General features: G+C 40.9%; 1 protein-coding gene across 2 annotated transcripts in view; it reads left to right on the top strand.

The window, feature by feature from the left end:
* Positions 1-22,036, top strand: part of arhgap15 (Rho GTPase activating protein 15) — a 736,069-nt gene that overhangs the window by 472,629 nt on the left and 241,404 nt on the right. For both annotated transcript variants that reach the window (XM_060827830.1, XM_060827829.1), the window contains exon 11: positions 14,612-14,710. In XM_060827830.1, coding sequence (XP_060683813.1) covers positions 14,612-14,710 — 99 coding nt within the window. The remainder of the gene's footprint in view (positions 1-14,611; positions 14,711-22,036) is intronic.

The raw sequence follows: 22,036 nt of genomic DNA, 5'->3' as shown, positions 1-22,036 counted from the left end.
ATCTGCTCTGTTTTTAATGTCCTCACAAAGGAATGTTCCAAAAGACTGTTTACAATTTAATGTCATGGCCAACAAGCAGGCTAATATCCAGCCTTGGGAAGGTTCAGATAAATTTGCAGGCAAGGAAGGAGGTCACCCAATCCCTGTGAATTCATCATGTTACAATGCATATTGTCCATTGTTCATTTTTCAGACATTTGTAGCTATAACTGAGTGTACACGACATACTCATGCAGTTAGTAAAGTTTAATAGCACAGTAAAAATATGATTTATTGTCACTCATGTTCCCGTTCTATTACAGTTTAATATGCTTCTTTGGCAATTAAACCCTAAAATAAGAGTAAGTGAGTGTGTGTGCATGGGTGTGCATGGGTGGGTGTCTTTTTGTGTGTTTGCTTGTGTGTGTTACATTGTAGAGTTAAAAAAAAGGAAATTTCTTTGGAGGGGCAAAACAGGATCAGTAATTGAAGGTACAAACATTGGTTCGCTATTCATTATTCTAGGTGCACTATATTAATCAACCTAGATATTGGAGAAATGGGAAACATTTAAGCAGACTTTAACAGTTAGCATTAACCTAAAGAAACAATCTGCAGCACAAAAATCAACAATTTATCAACTAATTTAGGAGAAAGAACCAAAAATGAACATGAGTGGCTGAAGCAGCAGCATTTATTTGCCAGCTTGTATCTCAGATCTTGATGGATTTCACATCTCCATGTCTTTTCTGCACAAATGCCATGTTTCTTCAATGTGGCTTATACATGATACTTTCTGCTATTCATTATTAAAGCATGCATAAACAAGGCATTTCATTTATTTAGTACTCCTCGCTTTACTTACTGACATTTCTTTATCCTGCTCATGGAATAGATCCAATTCACATATTCTTGGATATTACTATGAACTGGTAAAATGTCAGTAAATTCCTTGAAATGTCATGTTTACGACAACCTTGGAGAGAGCAACTAAACACAAACTAAACAAACACTTTAGCTTATCGTGTCCGTGTTAACAACAGGATTATCACAAAATAATTTGTCTTCACTATCAACCTCTTTCTTATAAGTTGAAGGAATTGGTCAAGGGAGAGTTAACTATGTTATAAGGGTGGGAACGATTGCCACTAGAACTTATTTTAACTGGGCTGTGTTAACTTATAACATGCACAGCTGAGTAAAAGTATTAGGATGTGCCCTCTGGAAACATCCACAGCATATCACAACAGGATTTGATGATATGCAATGGTTACTTATTTTACTTTCCAACAACAAGTGCTTGCAAATAATTGGAAATGCAAGTCAAAAACCCATCCAAAGAGGGGACTGCGATAAGAGTTGCTGAATTAGAGTCATAGAGTCATAGAAATGTACAGCATGAAAACAGACCCTTCGGTCCAACCAGTCCACGCCGACAGATTTCCCAACCCAATCCAGTCCCACCTGCCAGCACCCGGCCCATATCCCTCCAAACCCTTCCTATTCATATACCCATCCAAATGCGTCTTAATTGTTGCAATTGTATCAGCCTCCACCACATCCTCTGGCAGCTCATTCCACACACGTACCACCCTCTGTGTGAAAAAGTTGCCCTTAGGTCTCTTTTATATCTTTCCCCTCTCACCCTAAACCTATGCCCTCTAGTTCTGGACTCCTCGACTCCAGGAAAAGGACTTTGTCTATTTACCCTATCCATGCCCCTCACAATTTTGTAAACCTCTATAAGGTCACCCCTCAGCCTCCGACGCTCCAGGGAAACCAGCCACAGCCTGTTCTGCCTTTCCCTGCAGCTCAGATCCTCCAACCCTGGCAACATCCTTGTAAATCTTTTCTGAACCCTTTCAAGTTTCACAACATCTTTCCAATAGGAAGGAGACCAGAACTGCTCACAATATTCCAACAGTGGCCTAACCAATGTCCTGTACAGCCGTAACATGACCTCCCAGCTCCTGTACTTAATATTCTGACCAATAAAGGAAAGCATACCAAATGTTTTCTTCACTATCTTATCTACCTGCAACTCCAATTTCAAGGAGCTATGAACCTGTACGCCAAGGTCTCTTTGTTCAGCAACACTCCCTAGGACTTTACATCAAATGTAGAAGTCCTGCTAAGATTTGCTTTCCCAAAATGCAGCACCTCGCATTTATCTGAATTAAACTCCATCTGCCACTTTTCAGCTCATTGGCCCATCTGGTCCAGATCCTGTTGTAATCTGAGGTAACCCTCTTCGCTGTCCTCTACACCTCCAATTTTGGTGTCATTTGCAAACTTAATAACTCTAGCTCTTATGCTCGCATCCAAATCATTTATGTAAATGACAAAAAGTCCAGGGCCCAGCACCGATCCTTGTGTCACTCCACTGGTCACAGGCCTCCAGTCTGAAAAACAACCCTTCACCACCACCCTCTGTCTTCTACTTTTGAGCCAGTTCTGTATTCAAATGGCTAATTCTCCCTGTATTCCATGAGATCTAACCCTGCTAATCAGTCTCCCATGGGAAACCTTGTCGAACGCCTTACTGAAGTCCATATAGATCACATCTACTGCTCTGCCCTCATCAATCTTCTTTGTTGCTTCTTCAAAAAACTCAATCAAGTTTGTGAGACATGATTTCCCACATGCAAAGCCATGTTGACTATCCCTAATCAGTCCTTGCCTTTCCAAATACACGTACATCCTGTCCCTCAGGATTCCCTCCAACATCTTGCCCACCATTGAGGTCAGACTCACTGGTCCGGGGTTCACTGAGGGGTTTTGAGATTTGAGGGTCAGTGTAGGACTCCAATCTGGAAAGAAGAGCCCAGTGGCCCCTTTTAAAAGGCTCAGTTTGAATAGAAATTGGTGCTCTAACCCAATCTCTTATCCAATGACCATGATCGTGTTTCAGGTTGAGCTAATGCTTTCAACAGTGGCTATGAAAAACTTTCAATTTAAGTTGTAACATGTCACAAAGGCACAGCAGAGGTGTACTAGAAGAGTTGTGAATTAATTACCCTTCCTGTACAGGTACAGTTTTTGTTAGAAAGTGTTTACAGAACTGGTAACTTTTGAGGTTACTTCAAATTTTGTTTTAGATTTAAGAAAAAAAATGAAAGCTTCCTCAAAGATCGTTTTTCAAATTCTAAATGCTAACAATTGAAACTGTCCTTTAAAATCATTGACCATTTACTTTGCTTAGAAGTAAATTCAGTGAAAGAGTCTTAGAAATGTACAGCACAGAAATAAACCCTTTGGTCCATCTCATCCATGTTGACAAGTTATCCTAATCTAATCTACTCCCATTTGCCAGCACTTGGCCCATATCCCTCTAAATTCTTCCTATTCATATACCCATTCAGATGCCTTTTAAATGTTGTAATTATACCAGCCTCCACCACTTCCACTGGCAACTCATTCCACACACGCACCGCTCTCTCTGTGAAAAAGGTGCCCCTTAGGTCTCTTTTAAGTTTTTCACCTCTCACCCTAAACCTATGCCCTCTAGTTCTGGACTCTCTGACCCATGGGAAAAGACCTTGTCTATTTATCCTATCCATGCCCCTCAAGATTTTATAGTTCTCCATAAGGTTAGCCCTCAGCCTCTGACACTCCAGGGATTCAGTAGGTGAATGTACCTATGAGAGAAAATGCAAAATTTGATCTACTCTTGCAAAATAAGGCAGGACAGGTGACTGAGGTGTCATTGGGGCCAGTGACCATAAATCTATTGGTTTTAAAATAGTGATGGAAAAGGCAAGACCAGATCTAAAGTTGAGGCAAGAACTTTCAAAACCTGAATTGGAGCAATTGTTCGCAGATAAAATGGGAAGCCTTCAAAAAATGATTTAACAAGAGTCCTTTTATGGTGAAAGAAAAGGCTGGTAGGTGTAGGGAATGCTGGATAAGAGGGACATAGATAAAATGCAGAGCTGAGAAGTTGCAAATGGAGTTTAATGCAGAAAAGTGTGAGATCGTTCACTTTGGAAGAAGTAGCAGGAATGCAGAATACTGAGCTAATGACAAAATTCTTGGCAGTATAGATGAACACAGAGATCTCGGTGTCCATGTGCATAAATCCCTGAAAGTTGCTACTCAGGTTTTTAGTGCTGTTAAGAAGGCATGTGGTGGGTTGACATTTATTGGGGGATTGGGTTTCAGAGCCACAAGGTCATGCTACAGCTGTATAAGACACTGATAAGGCCACAACTGGAGCATTGCAAGCAGTTCTAGTCACCGCATTATAGGAAGGATGTGGAAGCTTTGGAAAGGATTCAGAGGAGATTTACTAGAATGTTGCTTGTTATGAAAGGAAAGTCTTACGACGAAATGCTGAGGGAACTGAGGCTGTTTTCATTGGAGAGGGAGAAGGTTGAGAGGTGACTTAATCGAGACAATTAAGGTAATCAGAGGGTTAGATGGAGTGGACAGTGAGAGGCTTTTCCTTCTGATTGTGAAGGCTAAGACTAGGGGAATAGCTTTAAATTGAGGATTGTTAGATTTAGGACAGATTTCAGGTGTAGTTTCTTTACTCAGAGGGGCATGGAACGGCTTGCCTGAAACAGTGGTAGACTCGCCAATGTTAGGGGCATTTAAATGGGCATTAGACATACATATGGATAATAATGGAATGGTGTAGGTTAGGTGGACATCAGATTAATTTCATAGGTCAGCCCAACATCGAGGACCGAAGGGCCTGTACTGCGCTGTAACGTTCTATGTTCTAAGTTCAGCAGATAATAGGGAAGGCAATTAGAATGATGGCCTTTATTCAAAGGGTATAGATTATAAAAGTAGGAAAGTCCTACTGAAACTGTCAGGCACTAATTCGACCAAACCTGAAATATTGATAATATGTGTCTCCTCATCAAAGGAAGTATGGAAGCAGGTTGAACCACTTTTTTTATGAGGTGAGATTGAGTAGGTTGGGCCTAAAGCCATTGGAATTTAGAAGACTGAGAGATGACATTGTTGAAATATATAAGATTCTGAGGAGACTTGACAGGAGAGATGCAGAGAAGTTGTTTTCCATTGTGAGAGAGTTGAGGACCTGAGGGCATTATCTCAGAATAATGGGTCATCTATTTAAAACAGAATTGAGGAGGAATTTCTCTCAGAACGTCGTGAATCTGTGAATGTTTTTGCAACAGAGAGCTGTAGATGTCTGATATTGATGATATTTAAGGCTGACATTGACAGATTTTTAATCAAAAAGGGAAGCATGGTTTATGGGGGAAAGGAAAATGGAACGTTGGCTTTTATTTTAAAGGAAATTGAGCATAAAAACTTAGGTTGAGGATTATCAGATCTGCCATGATCTTATTGCATGGCGAAACAAGCTCATTGGGCAGAATGGCCTACTTCTGCTTCTACAACTGCGAAAACACTGTTGAAACACTGCGATCTATAGGGGCTTTTTTGCCCAACTTTCCAATTAGTGAAAATAATTTATGCAAATTAAATAAAGAAGAATAAGAAAAGCTAATACTTAAATTGATTTCTTGAATGAAGTACTCCCAAACTAAATTAAGATGACAAATTTCAGGCCATAGTTAACTATAAATAAATGCTAGGTCTTCAGCAGAAACTTAATAATTAACTCTTTGAAGTAAATTTAAGTAAATATAGATTGTTTGGTACCACATTCAATTCAATAAAATATTTTTTTTATTTTAAATCAGGTAATTATAATTTTGAATATCTTTGCCTTAACTTTTCAGAATCATAACTTATAGAGAATAACTTCTAAACCATGTGAATTCAGTATATGCGGCTGCAGATTACAGATCAGTGTAATATGTGGTATCATACAAAGAGAAGACCTACTTTTGGAGTTGGCAAGTACAGTGTTTCAAAATTTAGTCATAGCATTTTATGTAATTTTTTTTGATTTTCCATGAGCACTAAGGTGTTCTGTAGAAACTGAAGTCAATGATATTTGTATTGTATGATCAGATATATCCTTATTGAAAGTTTATCCAGCCTCAGGCAACTGTCTGTATGAAGTTTGCATATTCTCCCCATGTCTGCATGGGTTTCCTCCGGGTGCTCTGGTTTTCTCCCACAGTCCAAAGATGTACAGGTCAGATGCATTAGTCGGAAGTAAATATAAGGTAGGGGAATGGGTTTGGGTGGGTTAATCTTCGAAAAATCGCTGTGCATTTGTTGGGTTGAATGACTTGTTTCCACACTGTAGGGATTCTGTTATTTGATGATTCTATCAATATTGTACATAAGTAGGGAACTTACTATAGCTGATCAACAATAATATAGTTTTATTACTGACTGCCTGTCACAAGGTCCTTCTCTCACCCACTCCTCTAAGTGCTGCTGTAAATCTCTCCTGGAGTTTTCATCTTGCCTGATCCTCTGGGGGCTACTGACTGCCTGTCTTTGTATCCTCATGTCCCCCTTCGTATTGAATGTCTTATTTCTGTGTTCTAAGCAACTTGCAATTTTATGTCATCATTTAAGACCCACACAGATGTAGCTTCAAAGGTGGCACAGAGATTTTTAACTTCTATCTGAAATAATACATTGAACGGGTGCGCAGTTTGGCTAAAGCTTATTCTGAACATGTGTACAAAGTTAAAAACCACACAACACCAGGTTTCATTGGAATCACACTAGCTTTCGGAGCGCTGCTCCTTCATCAGGTGGTAGTAGAGGGCTCAATCCTAACACACAGAATTTATAGCAAAAATTTACAGTGTGATGTAACTGAAATTATACATTGAAAAATTGATTGCCTGTTAAGCCTTTCAACTATTAGAATACCATAATAGTTTCACTTCTTTCATGTGTAAATCACAAAACCTTTTTTTAAAAAAAAAGTTGCATTCTCAGGTTAGCTGTTAACAATGGTGATAGCTAGACAATATGTTGAAGGTGTTAGCTCCCTGTGTTCTCTGTCTATACCATGATGTTTAGATTGATTCTAATCTAAAATGTGAGATAACGGAGTTTTACATGAATTAATGCAGTTTTTGAGCTCAGAGTTTGGGGAATTCTTTCAAGGTGCCAGCAGTGATCCCACTGAGCCCACTGATGAACTGGAACTGTCATCACAGGGATCTGTAGAGGAGCGACCGAAGAAGGTGTCAACATGGACCCCACTGGAGGACCGCTGCCCTGGGCTTGACATGTATGCCCAAACCATCATTCAAGATTCATCAGCCGTACCCACAAGGTAGAGCAAAACATCTCCCATTCACATCAGAATGCCATCCAGACTCTCAAAACCAATCACAACATTGTCATCAAACCAGCAGATAAAGCAGGAGCCATTGTCATTCAGAATAGAATAGATTACTGCAAGGAAGTGAACTGAACAATCAGGAACACTGCAGGCAACTACCAACTGTTCCGACCAAAGATCACACTCATGAATTAAACACACTGATCAGAACTTTGGATCCAGTCCTTCAGAGTTCCCTACGTGCCCTCATCCCACGTACTTCTCATGTAGCCAACTTCTACTGCCTTCCAAAGGTACACAAAGCCAACACACCAGGACGTCCCATCGTGTCAGGCAATGGGACCCTATGCGAGAATCTCTCCGGCTATGTGGAAGGCATCTTGAAACCTATTGTACAGGGGATCTCCAGCTTCTGTCGTGAGACTACAGATTTCTTACAGAAACTCAGCACCCATGGACCAATTGAACTGGGAACATTCCTTGTCACAATGGACGTTTCTGCACTCTACACCAGCATCCCCCACAATGATGGCATTGCGGCAACAGCCCCAGTACTCAACACCAACAACTGCCAGTCTCCAAACACCATCCTACAACTCATCCGCTTATCCTTGAACACACCTTCACCTTTAACAACCAGTTCTTCATCCAGACACATGGAACAGCCATGGGGACCAAATTTGCACCCCAATATGCCAACATTTTTATGCACAGGTTCGAACAAGACTTCTTCTCTATGCAGGATCTCTAACCAACATTATACACCAGGTACATTGACGACATTTTCTTCCTCTGGACCCATGGAGAGGAGTCACTGATAAGACTACACAGTGACATCAACAACTTTCATCCCACCATCAAACGTACCATGGACTACTCTCAACTATCTGTTTCATTCTTGGACACATGCATCTCCATCAAGGATGGACACCTCAGCACCACACTTTACCACAAACCCACATACAACCTCACAATGCTACACTTCTCCAGCTTCCACCCAAAACATATTAAAACAGCCATCCCCTATGGACAAGCCCTATGCGTACACCAGATCTGCTCAGATGAGGAGGAACGTGGCGGACACCTGGAGTACTCAGGTATGCCCTCACAAAAATGGGGTACAATGCCCAACTCATTGACCACCAGTTCCAATATGCCACAGCAAGGAACCATAATGACCTCCTCAGGAGACAGACACGTGCTGCATCCGACAGGATACCCTTCGTTGTTCAGTATTTCCCAGGAGCTGAAAAACTACGCCATGTTCTTTGTGACCTGCAACACATTATCAATGAGGATGAGCACCTCACCAAGACCTTCCCCACACCTCCACTACTTTCCTTTAAACAATTGCCAAACCTCAAACAGATTGTTGTTCGTAGCAAGCTGCCTGGCTCTTAGGACAACTCCATACAACCCTGTCACAGTAGGCGCTGCAAGACGTGTCAGAGTGTGGAGATGGATACCACCATTATGCGTGGGGACACCTCCCACCTTGTACATGGCAGGTACTCATGTGACTCAGGAGAAAGTGAAGACTGCAGATTCTGGGGAATCAGAGCTCAACAATGTGTTGCTGGAAAAGCGCAGCAGGTCAGGCAGCATCCAAGGAGCAGGAGAATCGATGTTTCAGGCATAAGCCCTTCTCCTGAAGAAGGGTTTATGCCCAAAATGTTGATTCTCCTGCTCCTTGGATGCTGCCTGACCTGCTGCATTTTCCAGCAACACATTTTTGAGCACTCGTGTTACTCAGCCAACATTGTCTATCTTATACGTTGCAGGCAAGGATACCAGGAGGCATGGTACATTGGGGGAACCAAGCAAAGGCTATGACAATGGATGAATGGGCACCACACAACAATCAACAGACAGGAGTGTTGCCACCCAGTTGGGGAACACTTCAGTGGTCCAGGACATTCGACCTCGGACCTTCGCGTGACCATCCTCCAAGGCGGACTTCAGGACAGGCAGCAGCAAAAAGTGGCCGAGCAGAGGCTGATAGCTAAGTTCGGTACCCATAGGGGGGGCCTCAACCTGGACCTTGGGTTCATGTCACATTACAGGTGACCACCATTACACTACACACACACACAGATACTCCTACACACATGCACTCTCACACACACACAGGCACTCCTATACACACATGCACACGGACACACATTTACACAGACGCGCACACAGACACCCACACACACCCTTACAGACACACACACTCCCACACTCACATATGTACCCCCTCACAGACTTAAGACACTCTGCACTCACTACACACGCACACATACACTTTCTCACACTCACAACCCCCAACCCAGACAGACACACACAAACAGACAGACAAAGACCCACATGCACACATACACATTTGTGGGGTAAATTTGTACTTGCAGGATTACATTGTACTTTGGTCAAAAACTGCATGCATTCATGTAGAACTCTGAGCTCAAAAGCTGCATGACTTCATGTAAAACTCCGTTCTCTCACTTTTTAGCTTAGAATCAATCTAAACATCATGGCATAGACAGAGAACACAGGGGGCTAACACCTTCAACATATTGTCTAGCTATCACCATTGTTAACAGCTAACCTGAGAATCCAACTTTTTAAAAAAAAGTTTTGTGATTTACACATTAAAGAAGTGAAACTATCATGGTATTCTAACAGATGAAAGGCTGAACAGAAATCAATTTTTCATGTATAAGTTCAGTTACATCACACTGTAAATTTTTGCTATAAATTCTGTGTTAGGATTGAGCCCTCTACTACCACCTGATGAAGGAGCGGCGTTCCGAAAACTAGTGCGCTTCCAATTAAACCTATTGGACTATAACCTGGTGTTGTGTGATTTTTAACTGTGTGCACCCCAGTCCAACACCGGCATCTCCAAATCCTGAGCATGTGAAAATTTTCAAGTTCGTGGTTATCAACTTAAATCAAGCATGTTGCTGAGGCTTTAGTGAGCAGTAACAGGTAGATGACTGGTATAGGAAATTTGCAGGTTTGTGTGTACGTGTGTGTGTTCATGTGTGTATATGTGTGGTTACTGGACTAAAGTAAGTTTAGGCGGCATGGTGGCTCAGTGGTTAGCACTGTTGTCTCCCAGCACCAGGGTCCCACATTTGATTACAGCCTCGGGTGACTGTGTGGCGTTTGCACATTCTCCTATGTCTGCGTGAGTTTCCTCCCACAGTCCAGGTATAGTGGCAATGCTAAATTGCATATAGTGTTAGGTGCATTAGTCAGACGGAAGTGGGTCTGGGTGGGTTACTCTTCGGAGGGTCGGTGTGGAATTGTTGGGCCAAAAGGCCTGTTTCCACACTATAGGAAATCTAATCTAAAAGTGAAGGTCAAAAATATAATGGGCTAAAGTACCGAGAAGTGAGTTTCTGTGAAAATTATCCCAAAACTCATTAAAACTGCTTGCGTTCAGATATTCTGCTTACATCCAGGGAGATTGAATAAAAGTTGCTCTGTGTTTTATTCTATTGTCTATTTTAATTGGGATCTCTTAGATGTCCATTATACCTATTGATTGTAAATGCTTGTAATAGAGTACTCAGTAGCCATAATCAAATTTCAAACAATTACTCCATGCCATAAACAATGCTTTCTAATTCTATTTATGGCCTACTTTCATGCATTTTTCCTTTGCTGACATGAATTTGTGGTTTTGTATTGCATGGATATCCAGTTTATTCAGTCGCACTGGATAATGTCACTAATGCACTCTCAGTGACTTTGGTGCCAAATGTAATCCGATTGATGTTTTCTAAGAGAATTCCAAGAAGTGGTGACAATGGACCAGAAGTTTCTGTCAAAATAATGGTGAAGCTAATGGTGCTCATCATTATTTATGTGCAAATTGTCCAGTGGGGGAGAATTTGAGGTTAAATGTGAATCTTGAAAAATTGCTGTCATGGTTGAGCTGCTTTGCCATCAACCTTGTGGAGGGGCATTACTTTTCTACAGAATTGAAAATAATTTGGATGGTGTGATGTTGTTGTATTTGTGTGTTGATACAAGCCAGTCACAACTAAAGTTGTGTTATTAATTCAGTGCAGTGGAGATTATTTTTACTTTACAATTTTTAAATTCTCTCTTTCTCTGGTCTTTCCTTTAAATAACATAAGAAATAGGAGCAGGAGTAAACCATATGATCCCTCAAGCTTCTTGACATTTAATATGATCATAACTGATCCCTGCCTCAGATCCACTTTTCCTCCTATTTTCCATCATCCTAGAATCCCTCAGAGTTCAAAAATCTATCTCAATCTTAAAAAATGCAAAGATAGAGTCTCCAGAAATCATATCAAGTACAAAATTCCAGAAATTCTCAACTCTCAGAATTATTTTACATCAGTCCCTTATTTTTGAGCTGTTACCCTGAGACCATGCCAAGTAAATCAACATCTCAATTTATCCTCTGTCAAACGCTTTCCAAACATATATTTTTCAATGAGATCATTTCTTGTTCTTTTAAGCTCCATAGAGTATAAGCCCATTTTTTAAAACCCCTCATCAGAGGACATGCTGACCAACCCGGAACCAATTTATTCAACATTTGTTCTTCAACATTTACATGAAGTTATTCTTTTGAAATAGTGTTTATTAGAAATGGAGAACAAAACTGTGCACAGAACCCCAAAAGTAGTCCCCCAAAAGCCCCACACATCTGTATAAAAGCTTCATTATTAGAATAGAAGAGCAATTTATTGTCACATATACTTTTACAAAAAGAAGTTAAAAGTTGTATAAGTCGTCATACCATGGCACCCATATAAGACCATAAGATCATAAGACATAGGAGTGGAAATAAGGCCATTCGGCCCATCGAGTCCACTCCGCCATTCAATCATGGCTTATGGGCATTTCAACTCTACTTACCCGCATTCTCCCCATAAGCGTTAATTCCTTATGACATCAACAACGTATCAATTTCTGCCTTGAAGACATTTAGCATCCCGGCCTCCACTGCACTCTGCGGCAATGAATTCCACAGGCCCACCACTTTCTGGCTGAAGAAATGTCTCCACATTTCTGTTCTGAATTGACCCCCTCTAATTCTAAAGCTGTGTCCACAGGTCCTAGTCTCCTCGCCTAATGGAAACAATTTCCTACTGTCCACCCTTTCCAAACCATGTATTATCTTGTAAGTTTCTATTAAATCTCCCCTTAATTTTCTAAACTCCAATGAATACAATCCCAGGATCCTCAGCCGTTCCTCATATGTTAGATCTACCATTCCAGGGATCATCTGTGTGAATCTCCGCTGGACACGCTCCAGTGCCAGTATGTCCTACCTGAGGTGTGGGGACCAAAACTGGACACAGTACTCCAAATGGGATCTAACCAGAGCTTTATAAAGTCTCAGTAGCACAACGGTGCTTTTATATTCCAACCCTCTTGAAATAAAGGACAACATTGCATTCGCTTTCTTAATCACAGACTCAATCTGCATGTTTACATTTAGAGAATCCTCGACTAGCACTCCCAGATCCCTTTGTACTTTGGCTTTACGAATTTTCTCACCATTTAGAAAGTAGTCCATGCTTTTATTCTGTTTTTCCAAAGTGCAAGACCTCACATTTGCTCTCATTGAATTCCATCAGCCATTTCTTGGACCACTCTCCCAAACTGTCTGGATCCTTCTGCAGCCTCCCCACTTCCTCCTAACTTCGTATCATCAGCAAACTTCGTTAGAATGCCCCCAGTCCCTTCATCCAGATCATTAATATATAACGTGAACAGCTACAGCCCTAACACTGAACCCTGCGGGACACCGCTTGTCACTGGCTGCCATTCCAAAAAAGAACCTTTTATCCCAACTCTCTGCCTTCTGTCAGACAGTCAATCCCCAATGATGGTCATAGAGTCATAGAGTTACACGGCACGGGAACAGACCCTTTGGTCCAACTCGACTGCGCTGGTTGTCCGAACCTGACCTAGTCCCATTTGCCAGAGTTTGGCCTGCATCCCTCTCAAGACTTCCTATTCATATGCCCATCCAGACGCCTTTTAAATGTTGTAAGTATACCAGCCTCCACCACTTCCTCTAGCCACCTATTCCATATACTCATCACCCTCTTTGTGAAAAGGTTACCCCTCAGATCCCTCTTAAATATTTCCCCTCTCAACTTAAAACTATGCCCTCTGGTTTTGAACTCCCTTACCCTGGGGAAAAGACCTTAGCTATTCAACTATTCATGCCCCTCATGATTTCATAAACCTCTATAAAGCTACTCCTCAGCTTCCAAAACTTCAGGGAATAAAAGCCCCAGCCTATTCAGCCTCTCCCTATAACTTAAACCTTTCAGTATTCTTGCACTCTAATCCATTTGCAAAAATACTTTCTGCAATCCTTGCACAAGTACACCAAGTCTGTCAGCATTCATTCATGCTTTTTCAAATGTTCTACTTTTCTACTCTTACTACTCAGTGAACAATCTCACTTTTTCCTACTTTGTCCTTTATTTGCCACCTTGATGCCCACTCAATTAACAGCCAGAATTTTAGAAATGCAAATGAACATGCCGGCAAATGGACTGTGGGGTAGGGAACAATATTAGGTTGGATACCAGGAGGTATATCTACAGTCTTTCCAATCCCACTGATATCTTCCCTGCAGCAGGCAAGATGGGAAGCCTTCCCACTCTTGGGTCAATTGAGGACCTAAACAGTTCAACCAAAGGTTATTCAAGGACCTCGAATCTCTATCATTCATACTTTACCAGGGCAAAAGGGAACTTGATCACATTTAGACACCAACAGTTATAACATGGTGACTTGCTTGCAGGGTCAGGTTGTGGTTCTCCTGATCAGGTACTCTGTGGACCATGGCTTTTCCCCCTACCTACCTTTCCCCAACTATGAAGTGTGCTGAAAGACACCTCTGATCCTAAGGAATGCTCACACTATGCCTAATTGACCAATGAGCACAAAACACCTTACTAATCATATATTGCCTTCTCCATGTTGCTAATTCTGTTGGCTTGTAGCATTGGTGGGGTCAGAGTCACCTAAAGAATGAGGTATTGAGTGTTTTATCATCATAACATTTTTGAATCGGTAAAATAATCACAGCTGGAATACTGAACAATGTTGTTGAAAAATAGCTGACTCATGAAAACATTACGATTTCTAGACAAGATGTAAGCACTTTTAACCTGCATGGTGATTCTATAATTCTATGATTTTTCTTCTTTGTCAGGTATTACAGCCTCTATGATTCTGAGTTGCTTCAGACAAACACTTTGAAATCTCTTAGTGCAATTTAGTAAGTGAGGAAATAAAGAGATATTAGAAGTGTTCAAAATCAAAATAGAAGCAGGAATTACCTTGAAAAAATGGAATAACTTAATAAATCAAAGATAGAATCAACATAATTACTGATACAAGAGTCTTTTTATTAACACTAATTGTGTGTTTATATTGTAGATCAAGTATTCGGCTGTCACTTGGCTACTCTGTGCAAGCGCGAAGGAACCACAGTTCCAAAATTTGTGAAGCTTTGCATTGAAGCTGTGGAAAAAAGAGGTAGGTGGCAATTCAGTAATATAAACTCCTTTGCATCTTTTAGTAGAATTACTCATTAATGACATTATCAGATAACTTAACCTAACTAGAGATGACTCAGTAATTCATGGGAATACAAATACAAAGTTGTATTTAGTTTCTTCATAATCCATTCTGCTGTCACTCAAATGCAATTTTACTGTATCAGGATTCAAAGTTCTGAAAAAGAAATGCAAGGTTTCTGACAATAACACAACAACAGTTTATACAGTATTAAGTGTTCGTCCAATGTAAATGCAGAACAGGCACCATCTAAATGTAAGGCAGAAGTGGGTACTGCAGGTGCTGGAGATTAGAGTCAAGATTAGAGTGGTGTTGGAAAAGCACAGCAGGTCAGGCAGCATCCGAGGAGCAGGAAAATCGACGTTTCAGGCAAAAGCCCTTCATCAGGAATTCCTGATGAAGAGCTTTTGCCTGAAACGTTGATTTTCCTGACCATGTAAATGTAAGACAAGTATTTTAGCTCATGAGACCACTGCGTCCAAGATGTGATGACTTGGAGAAGGTGGTGAGTTATGGTGGGGGTATGGGGGTGTGGTGTGGTAGTAGAGGGGAGGATGGCTTGGTGTAGGTACAGGGTGGGTAGAAGTGAGGATTTGTTTTCTGGCTATGTCCGTCTGCTGATCTGCCTGCAAACTATAAAGTTGTCAATAACAATAACATTAAAATGTTTCATTAAAGTTTAACTGACGCTCTTTAGTGTCTCATCTGAAGTTCCACCTGACAACTATAAGTTATCACTATCAGTTTATGTCAATATGGGGCACTATAAATGCAGTAACTTGCCTTTGCGTTCATTCATGTGGAGAAATAATGGGTTGTTTATTTAGCATGTGTGCTTGTAGTTTTCTAAAGTGAATCACAGATTCACAATGTGCTACATACACAGCAAGAGTCAGAGGTGGGAGAATTACTCTCACAATTCAAGTAAATAATTGTATTTATAGTGAACATCTGGCATTAGATATTTTTTATTATGAATCACCATGAATGGAAGGGAAACTGTGCCCTATGTACTTTGAGGAAAATATCAATACTGCCCTCATCCTACTGGACCATAAGGTTGTTCTCCCATTACAAAGAAACAATTAGTGATGGTGCACCCTGAGGATCACCAGACCTCTGGCTTGAAGCGAACTTGAGGAAGTGTGACATTCAGGGTAATCTTAGCCAGTGTGGGAACTGAATCCATGTTGTTAGTATTATACTAGGAGAAAGTGAGGACTGCAGATGCTGGAGAGTCGGAGTCAAAAAGTGTGGCACTGGAAAAGCACAGCAGACCAGAAAGCATCCAAGGAGCAGGAGAGTCAAAGCTTTGAGCACAAGCCCTTCATCAGGAATGTCTGATGAATGGCTTATGCCCGAAACGTTGACTCTCCTGCCTGTTGATATTATACTACATCACATCCTTTAGGAGTGATAGTGTTATTTGCTTGGTTTAAAAAACATTATAGTATGTAAGCAATTTATAAGATTTGACTAAAGTTATGGCTGTAGATGATAAAAGGTGCTGTTATCATGTTCAAGTGGGACTAGAGGCAGAGACTGCTTTTGGTCCGAAGAGACCACACGTATGAAGACAGAACACAGTTCTTGTAGAGACAGTCTCTCTATTATAGATTTTCTCACTCACTTATATACTTTACAATTTTGCCAGAAACTCCAATATCTTATAATCTATGATTATAAGTTACTCAAGACTATTACAGTACTTTGCAATTTCATATGGAACCAGATGGGCCTTCAGTTAATGCATTCTATGAAGTTGTTTGTTCTTTCTGAGGCTAAGCAGCACTTTTGTGTTAAGTGTTCCGTGATAATCATGCCTCTTCACCTTTCAGAACAGTTATTACTCTATCCTTTTACAGATATAATGTTGTAACAACACTCTGCAGGAATAATGCCAGAAGACTGGAGGATAGCAAATGTTCCTTGTTCAAGAAGGAGACTAGAGACAACCCTGATAATTATAGACCAGTCAGCCTTACTTCAGTTGTGGGTAAAGTGTTCGAAAGGATTATGAGAGATAAGAGTTTTAATCATCTAGAAAGGAATAAGTTGATTATGCATAATCAACATGGTTTTGTGAAGGGTAGGTCGTTGCTTACAAACCTTTTTGAGTTCTTTTGAGAAGGTGACCAAACAGGTGGATGAGAGTAAAGGAGTTGATGTGGTGTATATGGATTTCAGTAAGGCATTTGATAAGGTTCCCCATAGTAGGCTATTGCACAAAATACTGAGGCATGGGATTGGGGATGATTCAGTGGTTGTGGTTCTGTTCGCCGAGCTGGAAGTTTTTGCTGCAAGCGTTTCATTCCCTGGCTAGGGAACATCATCAGTGCTATTGGAGCCTCCTGTGAAGCGCTGCTTTGATGTTTCTTCCGGTATTTATAGTGGTTTGTTCTTGCCGCTTCCGGGTGTCAGTTTCAGCTGTAGTAGTTTGTATGTGGGGTCCAGGTCGATGTGTCTGTTGATGGATGTTCTTGCCGTTTCCGGGTGTCAGTTTCAGCTGTAGTGGTTTGTATATGGGGTCCAGGTCTATGTGTCTGTTAATGGAGTTTGTGGATGAATGCCATGCCTCTAAGAATTCCCTGGCTGTTCTCTGTCTGGCTTGTCCTATGATGGTAGTGTTTTCCCAGTCAAATTCATGTTCCTGGTTGTCTGAGTGTATGGCTACTAGGGATAGCTGGTCGTGTCGTTTTGTGGCTAGCTGATGTTCATGGATGCGGATTGTTAGCTGTCTTCCTGTTTGTCCTATATAGTGTTTTGTGCAGTCCTTGCATGGTATTTTGTAGACTACGTTAGTTTGGCTCGTGCTAGCTATTGGGTCCTTTGTTCTAGTGAGTTGTTGTCTGAGTGTGGAAGTTGGCTTGTGTGCTGTTATGAGTCCTAAGGGTCGCAGTAGCCTGGCTGTCAGTTCTGAGACGCTCCTGATGTATGGTAGTGTGGCTAGTCCTTTTGGTTGTGGCATGTCCTCGTTCCGTGGTCTATCTCTTAGGCATCTGGTGATAAATTTGCGTGGGTATCCGTTTTTGGCGAATACCTTGTATAGGTGTTCCTCTTCCTCTTTTTGCAGTTCTGGTGTACTGCAGTGTGTTGTGGCTCTTTTGAATAGTGTCCTGATGCAGCTTCGTTTGTGTGTGTTGGGGTGGTTACTTTCATAGTTTAGGACTTGGTCTGTGTGTGTTGGTTTCCTGTGTACCCTTGTGGTGAATTCTCCGTTGGGTGTTCTCTCTACTAACACGTCTAGGAATGGGAGTTGGCTATCCTTTTCCTCTTCTCTCGTGAATCGTATTCCTGTGAGTGTGGCGTTGATGATTCGGTGTGTTTTTTCTATTTCTGTGTTTTTGATGATTACAAAGGTGTCATCGACGTATCTGATCCAGAGTTTGGGTTGGATTTGTGGTAGGGCTGTATGTTCTAACCTTTGCATAACTGCCTCTGCTATGAGTCCCGAGATTGGTGATCCCAATTGGTGATTCAGTGGTTTGGATTAGAAATTGCTAGTTGCAAGAAGGCAGAGGGTGGTGGTTGATGGAAAATGTTCATCCTCGAGTTCAATTACTAGTGGTGGACCGCAAGGATCTGTTTTGGGGCCACTGCTATTTGTAATTTTTAGAAATGACAGGATGAGGGAGTATAAGGATGGGTTAGTAAGTTTGTGGAGAAGACTGGATAGATAAAGATAAACTATTCCCACAGTTGAGGGATTCTAAAATTGGGGGGTAGGGAGAGCATAGCCTGAGAGTCAGGGCCAGACCATTCAGGAAAGATGTTAAGAAATACAAAGAGTGATAAACATTTGGAACTCTCTTCCATAAATGGCAATGGATTCTGGCCCTTGTACAAAGGCAGGTATATGGACTTAGGCCACAGACCCATCATGATCTCATTGAATGGTGGGACAGGCTTGAGGGGCTAAATGGTCAACTCTAATTCCTATATAGAAACATGAAAGATAGGAGCTGGGGGAGGCCATTCTGTCCTTGGAGCTTGCTCCGCCATTCATCACAATCATAGCTAATTGGCCAACTCAGTAGCCTAATCCTGTTGCCTCCCCATAAACTTTGATCCCCTCACCCCAAGTACTATATCTAGCTGTCTCTTGAATACATTTAATGTTTTTGTATCAACTATTTCCTGTCCAAATGAATTTGACAGATTCACCACTCTTTGGTTGAATAAATATCTCCTCATGAGACCAAAAGACATAGGAGCAAAAATTAGGCTTTTCAGCCCATCAAGTCTGCTCCACCATTCAATCATAGCTGGTAAGTTTTTCAATCCTATTCTCCTGCTTTTTAAAGGGTCTTCCCTTTCTTCTAAGTCTATACCCTCAGGTCCTAGTCTTTCCTACCAATGGAAGCATCTTCCCAACATCTACTCTGTCCAGGCCATTCAGTATTCTGTATATTTCAATTAAATCCCCCTCATCCTTCTAAACTCCATTGGGTATAAACCCACAGTCCTCAAACATTCCTCATATGCTTATATTTTCATTTCTGGCACCATTCTCATGAGCCTCCTCTGAACATGGTCCAGGGTCAATACATCCTTCCTGAGATATGGGACCCAAAACTGCACATAATACTCCAAATGTGGTCTGACCAAAGGCTTATAGAGCCTCAGAAGTACATCCCTGTTTTTTTTATTCAAGTCCTCTCAAAATAAATGCCATCATTGCACTTGCCTTCCCAACTACTGACTCAACCTGCAAGTTTGCTTTGAGAGAGTCCTCGATTAGAACTCCCAAGTCTCTTTGCACTTCAGCCTTCTGAATTTTCTCCCCATTTAGAAATTAGTCCATGCCTCTATTCTTCCGACCAAGGTGCATGACCTCACACTCTTTCATGTTGTGCTCCATTTGCCACTTCATTGCCTACTCTCCTAACCTGTCCAAATCCTTCTGCAGTGTCCCTGCCCCCATCTCCCCTCTACCTATCTTTATATTGTCTTCATCCTAAATGGCCTATCCCGAGTCCTCAGACTGTGACCCCTGTTGTGGGCAGACATACAATTGCAAACATCCTCCCTGTACCTACTCTGTCTAGTCCTGTTAGAATTTTATAAGTCTCTATGAGATCCACTCTCATTCATCTGAACACCAGTGAAAACAGTCCTACCTTAGTCAATCTCTCCTCATGCATCAGTCCCGCCATCCCCGGAATATTCCTGTACACAGGGGAAAAAAATACACATACTTGCAGCATTGGATGTTGTATTCAGGAATTATTCAGTGAGCACAAATTTTTTTCTGCATCTAAACTGTGTGATATATGAGCTGAGTGTGTTTTGTTTGAAACTCAGTAGAAAATATGTAATATCACTCACAGTGTAAATTTCAGTTCAGTTCATTTTAAATCTGACACTTATTAATGCACACCCCACTCTTGCATTTGGGTACACATTCCAAACTAAAAGAAAGAGAGGCTTGAAATGCACCAGCTCCTTCTCACGACTCAAAAGGAATTGTGAAGACTTGAAAAATAGTCGGGATGAACAGACATAACGCAGCTTTGTAGATCGTGCTCCTGAAAAGAGGCAAGCAGGGTACATGAAATGGGAAACTTGCATTTTGATGCTCTCACTAGGACATAGATGCCATTTTCACTGCAAGCTTGATGACAGACTATATGCAATTCTCGATGTACTAATGACATGGTGGCGACATGTTCCTTGGCCCCAGATAAAACTAGTTATAGAAGATGCAATAAAGTTTCTTCATTTCCAATATCCCTGACTAAAAGCAAGTTCATCTTTCTTGCTAGATTTGGGGCCTTAACTGCTACATATGCCTATAACAGGAGTGCCTACCTGTTAAACAATTAGTCTTCAAGTACTTTAAAATGCCCTAAGCAGTTGAAGACTTATAAAGCATGGACTATTTCTTTGTTTAATTGGTGGAACACATAGACTGTTGGCATAGGTGAAATTATGATAGTTGTGTGTTTTTCTCAATATGAAGTTCCATCCTACAGAATTAAACCTAAGATAGACAATAGTAAATTGCATTTGTAACGCACATGTCCCAAAGAACTCTAGAAAACTGGGAAGGGGAAGTAAAAGAAATTAATAAGATAGATAAACAAGATTAAGAGAAGACAAGAAGACAACATGCAGAGTTAAGAAAGATGATTGAAAACATGGTCAAAGAGATAGATTTTTGAAAGATTTTAAAGACAGAAAATATGGCTTTCACAGCACTGAGGCAACTAAGAGTCTACAAGTAGATTGGGTGAATGATTTTGAGAAGCAGAACTAATAGAGTCTAAATACCTCTTAGACTGAAACGTTATTGAACGTTATAGTGTATGATCACTGAGGCTATGCTCCTGGAATGCAGTTTCAACTAACAGGAGTTCAGTCTGTAAAATCAAACATAAAGGTTAATGAGATCAGTCCGTGGCATTCCTAATTTTTGGATGATAGATTTTAATCACTGGAGTCAGGGAATATCATGAATCAGAAGTATTGACCTCAGTACTTTTTTCACTAGGCAGTGGAACTGCTCAGTGAGCCATTGTGCTGAGGGCATAGCTTCTCTGAGCTTACTCTGTAATGTAGTTTCTAATATATTTACCAACTTTTGTTAGCAAAACTCTCTGTGAGACAATGAGTTCTTTGTGATCGACAACTTGTGTGTCACATTCAAGTAAATAAATATCACATTAATAGAAATGAGGCCATTTCAATGCATTTTTTTTAAAATTAGTTTTAAGGTCGCCATCATCTGTGGGATCTTTTCACAAATCTGACAACTCGGAACTATCTGTATTTCCAACTTTCAAAAACTCAGTGGGGAATTTACCAAAACACTTTTGGGTCAGAATTGAAAGGCTCATCTCTGTGTGGGCTTGCGAAAGTTTTATTTTCAGTTCCCTTGCATTAGTTTCATGGAATTATAATGAGAATTTTACAGGAGCCTTGTATTCCCACCAACGCTGAGAAACTTGAAAATGATTCACAAGTTATAAATGCAGCGTCTTGATCCATCTGAAAAATATAGGCATTCATCATCATCATCATCCAGTGACTGAAAACTGCCCACTGCACAGCTAGACTCAAGAGATTAACTTTCCTAACTACTTTTAACAAGAACAGATCTGTTATTTGGACAGCACCATTTTTAGAAGCAGTAATACCCCAATAAGCATAGGCATAGCTCTGACAGTTAACAGTTATAGAAATGAGTTCAGTTTAATCCTTTTAGTTATTGATTATTGCTTTCTGTCTTGTATTCAGCATATACTCTTGTAGATGTATCCCATTTACATAACATTCAAGTTC

This window comes from Hemiscyllium ocellatum, chromosome 7 (assembly GCF_020745735.1).
Source record: "Hemiscyllium ocellatum isolate sHemOce1 chromosome 7, sHemOce1.pat.X.cur, whole genome shotgun sequence".
NCBI classification, from domain to species: domain Eukaryota; kingdom Metazoa; phylum Chordata; class Chondrichthyes; order Orectolobiformes; family Hemiscylliidae; genus Hemiscyllium; species Hemiscyllium ocellatum.
The sequence above is the reverse complement of the archived record's forward strand: the minus strand, read 5'-3'. Positions and strand labels throughout refer to the sequence as shown.